Raw genomic sequence first — 13,764 nt, 5'->3', positions numbered from 1 at the left:
TGGCAGTTATAGCACACATTGCTTGAACTTACACAGCTGTATTATTTGAAACGTTGAGTTTTTATATTTGGCTGGGATCAGCTGATGAAGCACAAGGCAAATACTGTTAGGGATGCAGAGCTTCAAATCAGTGGGTTTTCCCAAAGAGGAAAAAACACCATTGAATCAACTTTATATCTAAGTGCTGGCAGCTTGCCATTGCTGTAATTGCATCTTGAATTGAGCTGTAATCCCTCACTACTTTGGAAAACAATAACATTCCTATATGGCATCTTACTTTGTTTATTGTTACTGTGCTAGTATTGGCCTAGTATTTCAAGCAAACCTCTTTGTCCATGGATCTCAAACAGTATAAAGAAGCACCTTTTTAAAAGAAAAGAAAAAACAGACTTCCTTTTCCATGGTTAGTAGAACAATAATAGATGTTTAGCATGCCTCAACTCTTCAAAGGATATATATTTTTCTATATCTTTTAATGGTATTAATCCTTTAGGTACACAACATATGAATATAAGACCATAGTGCACAATGAGGTTGGATACACATCGAGTGAAGAAGTGGTCGCTACAACATTGGCGGGTTTTCCAAAGAAGGGAAGTAACGTCACTGCACAACCTCTTAACCATACTGCTATAGAAGTGAAGTGGTCCACCCCAAGTAAGTGCCCTTGTTATTTTGACTCCCAGTCAGGTCTGGGCTGTTTCCCACATGTATGTGGATTGCTTGATTTCTCTGCACTTAAGGACAGACAGCAGAATATGTGAACTTTGAGGGAACGTTTTGCAATCAAAAGGATGTGAAAGTTTGATCTGTGGTGTCAGATCTGTGTTGGTATATTCACACATGCAAGTTAATAGGCCAGGGTGGTTAACAGGACCAGGTCTGGCCTGCCAAGCTCTTTCTTATGACCGACCTTCCCCGCATTCAGTTTACTGGCAGTGAAATCATTTGCAGTGATGGAATCAGTATCCCTCTGCCCCACCATTGTTTCCTAGAGGGAGTAAAGAGTGTTCCAATCAGCTCTGATTATTCTTGAGCCATCCTGGGAAACATTGGGAGAGACTGACATGCTCTGACTTGCTACAAAATTCATTCTGTGCCACACTTAAGCAGCTGAGAGGTGCATCGTAGGTAACATTGAACTTCTCCTATTCCAGTTTGTTGGGGGAGGAGCCTGGGATTCTACAACCTTCCCCCCCTCTCTGAACAGATTGATGGAGAGCTAAAAAAAGACTCTCATTAACCCCCATCCCTCCTTCCCCACTACAGTGCTCTAGTGGGAATGAGATGATGGGGAGGTGAAGTGTGTGTTTGTGTGTGTGTGTGTGTGTGTGCGCGCGCGCGCGTTTACCAAGCGGGTTTGTGGTCTGTAGGTGTACCATATGTTTGGTGAAAGTGTAGTCTGTATGTGTGCGTCCCCTGCATGTGTGTGATGTGCGAGCAAGAGAGTGAATTTGGGTTGAGCAGTTCCTGCTTTGTTCACACTCTCTCATGCTTTGTGCATGTCCACCCCTGGATGTGGCCCTTGAAAGGGTTGACCAATATCAAATGCAACCCTCAGGCCAAAAAAGGTTAGCCGCCCCAGCATTAAGTGAAGTTGCACTCATCAAGCGTAGGTCATCCGTATATGAGCTAGCTCCAAGTCATCCATTTTCATGATTTACATTGCTCAGGTGAGCTGAACGATCATTGGCATCTTGTTTAAGAGCTAAATGCCTTCGAAATGATGGAAACAAAACCTGGGAAGAAACCAGCCCCCTTTTCAACCTTGAAATTCCATATACGTATTGTATAGAAGAGAGGCAAAATAATGTCTGCTGTGTCTGCCCCTGCTCTCCATGTATGTACAAATCTTTGGTTTGTACAGTTTGTATGTTGTGGTCAATTATAATAAAATCAGAGCAAAATAAGACATAGATTCAGAGCTCTTGGGAGATTGGCACAATGACTTGCTGAAGCCAGTATTTTGGTTCAAACTCTTCTTCACATCCAGAAGAGTTATGGATTTTCTGTGCATGCAAAAGTGCACATTTGTGCTGTGTCATCTTAAAAGGAACATATCCATTTAATCCAGATTACCTGTCCATCAAAGCAGTGGGTTAATTCTTCAATATGTACATGCAAATCTGTCTGTAAGCACTTGCTAGTGACTCTCAGCAAATATAGGCTCCTTATTTTATAATTGGATGCCTGAAGTAAGCATGCTTATAAAAACTGACAAACCTAATAGATCTGAAGCAGGCTGCTGAAGTTTCATTACTTTAGTAATCTGAACCTCTGACCTTCCAGATAGAGGTAATGCAATCTGGCTTCATTTTCATTCTTACTGCAGAAATTTCCTAGATATCTGTTTATGAATGCAAAGGTTAAACATCAAGTGAGGGTCATTAGAGCAAACCCTCATTTATTCTTTCATTGCTGGAATGCATTACACTAGGCAAACTAGCAATCTACCTTCTTCCAAATGTTTTCATTTTGTCACAGGCCTATGCCTTTCCCTCCAATAACTAGATCACTTGAAAATAGCTTTCTTTTATGTCTCTGTTTCTGGTGGGATCTTGAGAGAAAAACAGAAGTTGGGCGTACGTAGCTCCTGTTAAAATTGCACTATAGAAATAAAAGAAGTTGGAAACAAAAGCTCTGTTTAGATGATATATCAGTGCACGGTCTCTCCATGCATTCGCTCAAATTCTGAACAAATCTACGAGGGTACAACTTTTCCTCTCCCCAAACAACCAGGGAGCCTGCATTTTTCAGTGATCTAATTTCATGCAAAGAGCCTACATATGTATACATTGCAGGTACTTGGGTTCTGTTCACACATTTGGTGAATGGGAAGATGGGGCCTGTATGTGTGTGATTCCCACTTCTCCTATCTATGCACTGATATCCCCAAATGTGATTGAAATCCAAATAGGATTAGAGTCAGTCCTTTATGGTGTCGTAATTAAAAGTTTGACTTTGGAGCAGCTAAATTTGGTACCTCTTGGATTAAGTGGTTTGTGACCTTTATTTGTATTACAAACATTTGTCCCTGACTGATTTTTCATTTGAAAAAGCATGTTTGCGTACACATGTTTGCTTCTTCCTTTAGGAAGAAGGGTGAGATGTAGATTCAGTCATCATCATCATCTCAGTAGCAATGATGTTATCATTTTCCTCAGATGCTTAGGTTGTGCTTGAAGTTAAGGATTTAGGGCATACTAAGATAAGCGCTCCTAAATTCCATTGTTTTCAGTACAATAATCACATGTTAACTAGAACAGAAAGTGTCCAAAATATTATTTTATGGCAGGGGTCAGCAAACTTTTTCAGCAGGGGGCCAGTCCACTGTCCCTCAGACCTTGTGGGGGGCCAGGCTATATTTTTTGGGGGGAGGAAAGAACAAATTCATATGCCCCACAAATAACTCAGATATGCATTTTAAATAAAAGCACACATTCTACTCATGCAAAAACACCAGGCAGGCCCCACAAATACCCCAGAGATGCATTTTAAATAAAAGGACACATTCTACTCATGTAAAAACACGCCGATTCATCTGCGGGCTGGATCATCCGCGGGCTGGATTTAGAAGGCCCCGGGTCTTAGTTTGTCTACCCATGTTTTATGGCATGGTTTGTTCTTGAATTACAGTCAACCCTGTAGGTTTCAATGCCACAATGCAAAGAATGTAATTCTCAACAATACTGGATGTGTAATGCCTGAGGATGCATCTTACATTTCAGTGATGCATGTGGGAACATGGTGTATGGCCCGAGACAAAGCCTACATTTGTTTGTTTGTTTGTTTGATTAGAATACTGGTACCACACCTTATAGCCTCCAGAAGGCCCTCAAAGTAACTCACAAAAGAATACAATCACATTCAAATGTAATATCAGAAAAAATAATAATAGCTTGGTAGCCATATGGTGCCAGGTTTATTCGGACAGCATTCTGCTCTCATACTGGTGTTGTTAGGCAGCATCTTCCACTTAGTACCTCCTGGGGTGAGGGAGTGGGAGCCAAACAGCCAAATCTTGCTCATTCCATGATAGAGGCAGTTCTTCATGCTGAAGGCTATGAATGAAATTTTTGCTTCCATGATGCTTCTTTCTCTCTATGATTGGCAACAGCCGAAGAGTCCTTTAGGGTGTGGCTTTTTATGAATCAATAATTTGGAACTTTGCCCGGATGTAATTAGTGAAATAGGCCTGTGCATTCCCTGCTGACCTGGAATCAGTTTGTGCAAGGAATGGCGGATGAATGTCCCCAAAGCATGGTCTTCCCACCCAGCATTCAAGGCAGTTCCCAAGAGGGGTTAGGAATCCAAATTACATATATATCATGGAATAGTTGGTTTACTCCCCATGCTTCTAATATATTTGGCACTGACAAGATTAACTATACCTTGGTGCCCAGTCGCTAGGCTCAAAGTCCACAGTTTCATGAGCACAAGCCTTTGCAGCAAGTCTATTGCATATATAACCAGTGTTACCGGTAAACTTAATATTGTACCAGAACGTGCAAGGATATTATTACTTGTCCTTTCATTTCCAGTTTCTTTTTTCAATATTATTGGGATTTTTTTAAAAAAATAATTAATTCTACAGCCTTGCAAGATGTTCAAGGAAATATTGAATATTATGTCCTCTCCTGGAACACCGCTGGCCATGACAACACCAGGAAGATCCCCGCCAGTGAAAACCTAGCTGTCATTGGAGAACTACAACCTAACACAGAGTATTGGATTTCGCTTCAAGTCTTCAATGGGGTGCACAGCATCACAAGTGAGGTGGTGCATGTGAGTACATCAGACGGAGGTAGGTTTAGTACTGGATGCAGCCTGGCTTAAAATCTGAGAATGAAATTGATTGATTTTTGTTAGGGTTGAGATCAGTCATCCTTCCATTATGAAATTTCCGGTATAAGAGGGAAAAGGACTAAAACGCTAAAATGCTTAAGTGCTGGTTGTCATCAAGTGGCCGATCAATAAAAGGTCCCACTGAGACAGCAGCACAAAGCTCTAATAGCGGATATTAACCCACTTTGTTCTCATCCTGCCCTGTTCACTACTATCCGTGTGCTCAGTTTGGAGCTGAGTTCATGTCAATAAACGGAGAGATTTAAAAAACAATTAATGGTTTTTAAAAAGATTTGCTCTGCGAAGCAGTGTGCTTTTGACATGACAGTCAACTCTCAGGCCATTCCTGAGTCACCAAAAATGGAAGGTGTAAACCCCACTCTCTGGGAGAATTTCCCCATGAGTCATTTCCAAGTCAGTTAGCAAGCGGGAGGGAGGGAGGGAAGAAAGCAACTTGTGAATCTGAAATGTGTTTGGAATGGCCTTTCTAATCTTTTTGGCTTTATAAAGTCTCATTATAAACATTATAATATCATTACCTCAGAAGCAAGTGTTCCAGGTCATTAGCAAAGCACTTTAAGTGGGGATTGCATTTCCTTTGCAATGCCAAAGGTCAGCCCCCTTTTGTTTATAAAATAGAACTCCTTGCGAGTGCAATTTTTCAACTGGTTAAGATGGACCTACGAGATGAAAATAGGTCTTTTTGCATAGCTATTTCTGACATGCTTAAATAATTTGTGTAATTTAACGCTAAGGAAGATTTTGAAGAGGAGGAGTGAGGCTTCATCATTATCCTTGGTAATCAGCATTCAAAACCATTTACATAATAACAGTATTGCACGTTGCTTCTCATTGCGCAAGTTACAAGGCTGCTAAAAGCTATTGATATGTCACTTTTCGCCACAGAGTGCATTTAAAGTTGCTGCTTTAGGAACAAGATTGCTGCTTGGGCATGTGTGAAGAATGAAGCCAAACCAAATAATTGTGGATGGGGCCACACAGATAAGTGAATAATTTATCATTGTATCCCACTGGTCGCATTCTGCTAAAGATGAAGGCGATGCTGGTGGTATAAAGCGCTTTACCACCATCTCCCACTGTTTCTGACTGAGATTATAATAAGCCAATTTAGAGAGGAATACAGACAGTGATAACTTCATCAGAGGCAAGCAGATAAGCAGCAGACCCTCTGCTAAACCCAAATTCTAATCTGCATTTGGTTAAACACATGATTTTACAGAGACAGCTGGAGTTTATTCAGCTTCTTCCTTTATTTCTAGAGCCGGAGGGCATGTTCCCTCCAGAGGTTGTCATCATCAACAGTACAGCTGTACGTGTCATCTGGACATCGCCTTCAAACCCAAATGGTGTTGTCACAGAGTATTCTGTCTATGTAAATAATAAGCGATACAAGACTGGAATGAAGGCACCCGGGTCTCTGCTTTTAGGAGATTTGTCTCCATTCACTGTTTATGATATACAGGTTTGAACAACTTTTTTTTTATCTATACGTATGCTGTAGCTGATTTTACATAATTGGAGAGTGTTCTGCTTTTCATTGGTATTTTGAGGAACAATTCTGAATATATATAAAAACATGCAAATCTAATAACCACATAAGCATTTATTGTAGTATGTGTATATATATATATTTATCTGATGGGAGTTCTATATAGACACACATATAAATGGTTTCATATATTTAAATCAATGGGCTCACAAGCAATTTTTTTCTGAGCATACATTTTATTTTTGCATCTGTGTAATGTATTCGTATTTTCCTCTATCTCAAGAACATCAAAACTACATCTCCTCTGATCCCATAATACTAAACTTACAATATATATTATAAAGAGGCAACAATCCTACTCCTACTCATTAAAACAAAATTGTAATTGTTTTAGAAACATCAGGCATGCATAATACATCAACCTAGAGAAATAATGATATTGCATTCGTTAGCCTTTTATCATCCTTCCCCTCCTCCCTTCTCTTTGTGGAACAGGCTGATCTCAGCCATGAAATCCTAGTCTTCTAAAAATACCATTAATTTTTAAAACCTTTCTTTTCCTCCTTTTTTCTCCTCCCCAAAATCTATACGTAATTTCCAGGTTTTTTGAATTATTTTCAAGACAAGAGCTTACAACTATTTCCCCTGTAATTGAATTGCATTTATTTCTTGAACAGTTTGTTTTGCTTTAATTGCAACTTTCCCGTTTTGTTTGTTGCATTCAGACTTGGCTCAGTCTGAATTATGTATGGGCAGGCCGTAACAGTAATCATGTATACTTTGTCCTAAAATTTGCATCCCGTTGCAGCGTGCCATAAATAAACGTCACCCAGAGGCACACCATAACAGATTTCTATGTTCCAACCCCTCTGCAACAGCAGGCCCCCACCTCCATTAATACACATATGACTTTCCAGTTTCTGCATGGACACACATTTGTCTTTCCTCAACAGTAACACAAATTCCAAGCACTTTCACACTTCGGGGACCTTCATATTAATTTACCAAAGGCAATATTAATCAGTTGCTCTTCGTTATCCTATCTGAGTATAAGCGCCAGCACTTGTGGCAATGACTTATAAGAGAAAATCCAAAGTTGTAATTGTGGATTTATTTTTTTTAAAAAACCCCTTATTGCCTTTCATACTCTGTCCCTACCCACATACTTAGCTTCCTAAAAAATATCTACATTTGTGCCTGCCTTGTCCTTTGTCATCATGTGTTGACATCTGTCGATTGGTACTTTTCATGTATTGAGTTGCCAATGCAAAGGTGACATTATTAGTCTTTCTTTGGAGCTATTTAAAGTACTCTTAAGAACTGAGGGAGTCATATTTTGTCTCTCATCTTCAGGGTTCATCAAACATTAATACATTGCTGTGAAAGCAAACCATTCCTATTTAAAAAATAAAAAGCTGGTAGATTCAGAAAGGTGATGTGGTAAGGATCAGAGGGGATCCCACAACAACAGCAGTATACTTCTACCCCACCTTTCTGACTGGGTTGCTCCAGCCACTCTGTGTGGCTTGCAACATAATATAAAAACCCACAGTGAGACATTATAAATTAAAAACATCCTGATAAAGGGCTGCCCTCAGAAAGTTATATAATTGATTATCTCTTTGAAATCTGATGGGAGGGCATTCTACAGGTGGGCGCCAATACTGAGAAGACCCTCTGCCTGGTTCCCTGTAACCTCACTTATCGCAGGGAGGGGACTGCCAGAAGGCCCTGGGAACTGGACCTCAGTGTCTGGGCTGACTGATGGGGTCGGAGATGCTTCTTCAGGTACATAGAATTCTCACTGACAGGCCAGAATGCTGGGCTTCAGATGTTTATCTTAAGGCTCAGGCAGGTTCACATGGGTTCAGATGGTTCTTCAGATAGCCTGGCCCCAAACTATTTAGGGATTGTAGATTAACACCAGCCTTTAAAATTGAGCCTGTAAACAAATAGGCAGTCACTGGGCCATGTAACAATAATCCCAACCATGGCTAAGCATGGATGAAAGAGCATGCAAATGTATGGAGTGAAAATCACAGCTGCTGCACTCCTCCCTCAGTCCTGCTGCTGCTGTCACACTACGGGGAACTAAACCATAGTTTACCTTAGCATTATAGCTGAACCCAGGCTTATGGATGTCTTGCTACAAACATACCACAGGTAGTAAACCTAGAACAAACCTTTGCTCCCTCGTTCATGCTTAGCCAGGATTTGACTAAGTGTGCATGAGAACCAGATCAGTGTAACAGGTGCAGAGTTGTGCCATGTGCTCTGAATGCCTAACTCTTGTCTGTGTCATCGCTTGTCTAAGTACCTCAAGGTGGCAAACAGGTTTCTTAGGTGGTCCGCCATATGAATACTAAGCAATCCCAGACCGAGTTAGCTTGAGTGATGCCCGTGACCACAAATGTTCAGTAAGAGTTCTGCCCTGTTTCAAACCCAAATATGCTTTGGAAGGTTGAAGGAACCTTCAGAACAACAGTGTGGGGAGGGAAGATCCCTTTGAGAAGGTGGAAGCTGTTCTCTTAGCAGTGCATTGAATGCAAACACCTAGAGTCGCTAAGGCAAGTTTATAAGATTTGGCACTATGGAGTAACGGTATTTACCTGCAGTCCTCATTCAAAATGGAATAGCCATAACTCAGTGATAGAGCACACCTTTGCTTGCAGAAGGGACACGGTTGGCGCTGTAGGTTAAACCACAGAGGCTAGGACTTGCCGATCAGAAGGTCGGTGGTTCGAATCTCTGCGACGGGGTGAGCTCCCGTTGCTCAGTCCCTGCTCCTGCCTACCTAGCAGGTCAAAAGCACATCAAAGTGCAAGTAGATAAATCCCGCTCCGGTGGGAAGGTAAACAGCGTTTCCGTGTGCTGCTCTGGTTCGCCAGAAGCGGCTTAGTCATGCTGGCCACATGACCCGGAAGCTGTCTGCGGACAAACACCGGCTCCCTCAGCCAATAAAGCGAGATGAGCGCCGCAACCCCGGAGTCGGCCACGACTAGACCTAATGGTCAGGGGTCCCTTTACCTTTACCTTTTGCTTGCAGAAGAGCCCAGGTTCAATTCCCAGCATCTCCAGATAGGGCTGAGAATGTTCTCTGTATAACCATGCTAGCCAATGTGGACAATTTTGAGCTACATTAGTAGTTCTCAACCTGCGGCTCCCCAGCTGTTTTGGGACTACAACTCCCATCATCCCTGAGCTCTGGCCTTGCTAGCTAGGGGTGATGGGAGTTGTAGTTCAACTACATCTGGGGACCCACAGGTTGAGAAAGGCTCAGCTAGATGGACCAATGGTGCCAAGTACTGCTTAGCATGAGTGGAATAACTTTCACTTTCCCAGTGTGACTTCCCCCTCTGGAGCAGATTTGGGAATGGTGCATGTGGGGGGAAGTGCCCTTGCCCTTGCCCTAGCCCCAGTCCTTACGCTAGCGCAAAAATATGGTAGGATCCTTCCCAAAAAGTTCCTAAGTCCCCACCATCACATTGAACTCAATTTTACTTGATTTGCAGTCATGCTCTAACTTCAGTTACTGGATAGTTAAAGCTTTTCTTTCTTGCTAACTATTCTAGGTTGAAGTCTGCACAGTGTACGCTTGTGTGAGAAGTAACGAAACACAAATTACAACGGTGGAAGATGAGCCAAAAGAGCTATCGGCACCACGGATTCACGTCCTCGGTCCACGGTATTTAAGTGTCTTTGTTTGTCTTAAAACCAAAAGAACCTGTGGAGATAAAAGAAACAGAAAATGATTTTGTGCTTTTCAGCCTGTAAAACAATTGTTGTTTGCTCGTAGTGTCAAAGATAAGAAGGAATAGTGCAATTAACTTATGAAGATGCCTTCTACACTGGTCTGTCTATGCTAGCATTTCCTAACTGTCTGGAAGTCTCTCTCTGTGGATCTCTGGATCAAGTGAGGCTTAGTATAGAAGTTTCCATTGACAACAAAGGCCACTTTTATTTGTTTATTACTAAGCTGCATAGGCATGCTGGGCGGGGGTGGGGTCAGTGAAGATAATGGCAATATTTTGGTGAGGCTTACAGCAAGGGAGCCACACACACTAGGATCCCAGCAACAAGCACAACCATGCCCCATGCCTGTAATTAACTTAAGAAAAACAAGAAACATAGCTAAGTGCTTTGCATGCAGTGTGTACATGTAAAGAACACTCTATCAACAAGTAAGAGTTATTTCCCAACTCGGTAACCTGAGATCTTTCATCCAGAAGAGACTGAACCTGCAGCTCCCTCCGTGTATATTTATGGTCTGGTGCGTAGATCAGGCTCGCTGCTGAAGTTCTTCCTCTTTCTGTGTATGGAGGATGAACGGGGTGGGCAACAGGGATGTGATGGAGGGGCGGCCCATTTCCATACCCTCCCATCATTGAATGGGAGGCTACAATGCCTGAACAAAGATCTAGGTATATTTGATCTTGTATTCTCTTTTCCATCTATTTCTTATGGAGAATTCCCTTCCCACCCCCCATCCCCCAAAAAACAAATGGGTGCCAGACTGGGAAAAACAGCTGAATACTGACAAATGCCGTCATTCTTTTCCTAAAAAGATCCAGGAGTGCCAGCGTGGCCAGAAGAGAGGTTGTAACTAATGGCTGCCCATTGCCAAGACATTTATCAAAATTACGGCAACAATAAAGTAGTTAGCCTCCTGCGTGCTTGTTATTGTTGATGTGGTTTTATTACACTTCTGGCAGAGATTGGTGCTTAGCTTGTTTCTTGTGAGTGGGAGAAGCGTCGCTTTTGAATAACTACAATCTGACACCTAAATCTTCGGAAATATGCTAACAAAACGGATCTACACATGCAGTATTTCAAAGAAACTTCTGTTTTCTCTTTGTACATTTTCTCTGAATTCTGTTATTTGTCTGTGCAAAGTGTAACTGCTAGGTGAAATTAAGCTTGCTATTTTTCTGTCACATAAACATGTCTAGTCAAAGCTTGTTTGATGATAAGAACTCAATTCTGAAAATCATCCCTCTCCCCACCCCTGACTTTCACTGATATATGCTTTTGTCTGAAGTATGGAAAACACTTATGCATGTCTCTGTTATTATATACAAACTAAAAATGTCATAACATACAAATGCAAGAAGATCAGAAATTCCTTGCAGATTTTATAATCTGCTGAGCCAGAAACAGACTTTCTCCATTGCCTTCCCTTACATGTCATATTATCATCAGCTGTTCCCATATCCCAAAAGAATACTAACTACTGATCGATTGCCCGGACATGTCTGGCTGTGGCCTACACGTGCCCTGGGTAGTTCATTTATTTGCCACGGTGGATTTGCTAGAGTGGAATTTAATCAATAGCTAATTCATTAATTCTGGTCCTTGAGTATGTAGGGACCATGCAGTATAAAAATGGCTGGCTGGCTTCAACTTTGATTGAAATATGACAAACACTACAGCTGGCAGTTTCAGTAGGTGCCGGCCTGCATATGAATTTTTCTTATTTATCCTCCATCAAGGAATAGGTTCAAGGGGAAAATAACAGATTGTATAAACAAGGAGACATTTTAATACATATCTGCCAATGGGGAAAAGGTATGATTTCTAGGACAGAGCCACATGGGAGGAGGGCAATGCAACTCACATTCTGCAACATGTTTTTTATTGGAATTATTATAGCTCTTCCTCTTATGTTGAATGTGTGTATTTTTGAGAAAGGGGGAGCAAGTGGGCGGTGACTTTTAAGAACTAGTTTAAGGCTATACCATTATTGTTTTTACATACAGTTGGTTTAAATGTTTTCTCACAATGCATTAGGCCATGGCAATCTCACCAAGTTGTGACCCATCCAGCTGAGTGCAGCCAAATGCAACCCGTGACATGTATCCAATTTTAACTGCAGTGGTACCTTGGGTTACATACGCTTCAGGTTACAGACACTCCGGAACGAATTAAGTACTGAACCCGAGGTACCACTGTATTCCTATCAGGCAGCAAGCGAGAACAGGAACTTTATTGAGACCCTCATACACTGTCAAACATAACTGGTGGACTATGTTTAATTTGCTGGGATATAAGTTGTGCAAGTTCTGCAGAAACTGCTATTAACTACCCAACTTGTTCAGTGTCTTTGGGATGATAGCCACTTACTGTAATGGAAATCTATTCTTTTTTAGCAGCTTAGCCAATGTTTTGTGGTAATGAAAGATGTCCAGTGGGCATCACTTGTATCAGAAGGACCTTTTGTGCAGTTCTAGCTCAGTCTTGATTCAGTTGGTGAGTCAAAGGCCCAGATCAAACAATCTTGTATGAACCTGTCGTTCGCACATGGAGTCCCATCAGTAGCAATTAAACAAAGAAGCCAGATAACATTTCCAGGCAAAGTGGAGACTTTAAAAGTGAGATGGGGACTTTAAAAGTGAGGACTCAGAATGGAGATGAGCTGGTGGTCTCTGGAAGCATAAAAGTGCAAGCACAAAATTCACAAAGCATTGGAGATAAAAATTATCTGTCACTTTTCTCTCTTTTTTTGCATAAGATTCTACTTTTATTTTTGTCTGTTCACGCAACCCCAGAGTCAGTCACGACTGGACCTAATGGTCAGGGGTCCCTTTACCTTTACCTTATATTGCACCATAATAAGAGTCTGCTGGATCAGGCCAGTGGCCCATCTAGTCAGCATCCTGTTTTCACAGTGGCCACCCTATGGGAAACCTGCAAGCAGGACCCAAGCACAAGAACCCTCTTCCCTCCTGTGGTTTCCAGCAACTGATATTCAGAAGCGTGACTGCATCCAACAATGGAGGCAGAGCATAACCATCTTGAGTGGTAGCCATGGGTAGCCTTTTGCTCCATGAATTTGTCCAGTCCTCTTTTAAAGACATCCAAGTTGGTGGCCATCACTGCCTCCTGGGGGAGCACATTCCATAGTTTAAAGACATGCTGTGCGAATAAGCACTTCCTTTTATCCATCCTGATAAATTTCATCTTGTAAAAAAAGATTAAGAACAAAAACAAGGAACACCATGTCAAGAGCATTCGATGCTTAAATACTGTTTACTACATATTTGCTTAGCTCTGAAATAATATACACTAAGATGTATATCCAGCCTTCAAATAATTTTAAGGGTTCTTTCTTTCTTTCTTTCTTTCTTGTCTCTATATGTTTGTCAGTAATGTCATTTGTATGTAAGGATATATATTTTTTGCCTTGAGTAGAATATGCAGTGAATATAAAATAGACTTTCACAGACTATGGCATTAATTCAGCAAGTCAGATGGAGATTTCAGAATAATAATGGTGACTCTACAAGTAACCTGTGAAGTTATCCCTTCACAGGTGACATTAATCCTTCCTCTACATATTGTTATTGTTATACGTCCCTCTGTTTATACCTCAAGGTAGTGGAATAATAGTTCACTGTGTTATTTTTATTCTG

At 41.4% G+C, this 13,764-nt stretch overlaps 1 protein-coding gene across 7 annotated transcripts in view; it reads left to right on the top strand.

Annotated features, from left to right (window-relative positions):
* Window positions 1-13,764, top strand: part of USH2A (usherin) — a 425,043-nt gene that overhangs the window by 287,844 nt on the left and 123,435 nt on the right. For all 7 annotated transcript variants that reach the window (XR_014166233.1, XM_081903562.1, XM_081903561.1 and 4 more), the window contains exons 44-47: window positions 494-657; window positions 4,595-4,804; window positions 6,126-6,328; window positions 9,928-10,040. Coding sequence is in view for 6 of the 7 variants with exons in the window: in XM_081903562.1 (XP_081759688.1) it covers window positions 494-657; window positions 4,595-4,804; window positions 6,126-6,328; window positions 9,928-10,040 (690 nt within the window). In the remaining variant the exon portion in view is untranslated. The remainder of the gene's footprint in view (window positions 1-493; window positions 658-4,594; window positions 4,805-6,125; window positions 6,329-9,927; window positions 10,041-13,764) is intronic.

This window comes from Podarcis melisellensis, assembly GCF_964234715.1.
Source record: "Podarcis melisellensis genome assembly, chromosome: 3".
NCBI classification, from domain to species: Eukaryota; Metazoa; Chordata; class Lepidosauria; order Squamata; family Lacertidae; genus Podarcis; species Podarcis melisellensis.
Note: the sequence above shows the minus strand (reverse complement) of the source record. Positions and strands in the feature narration are given on the sequence as shown.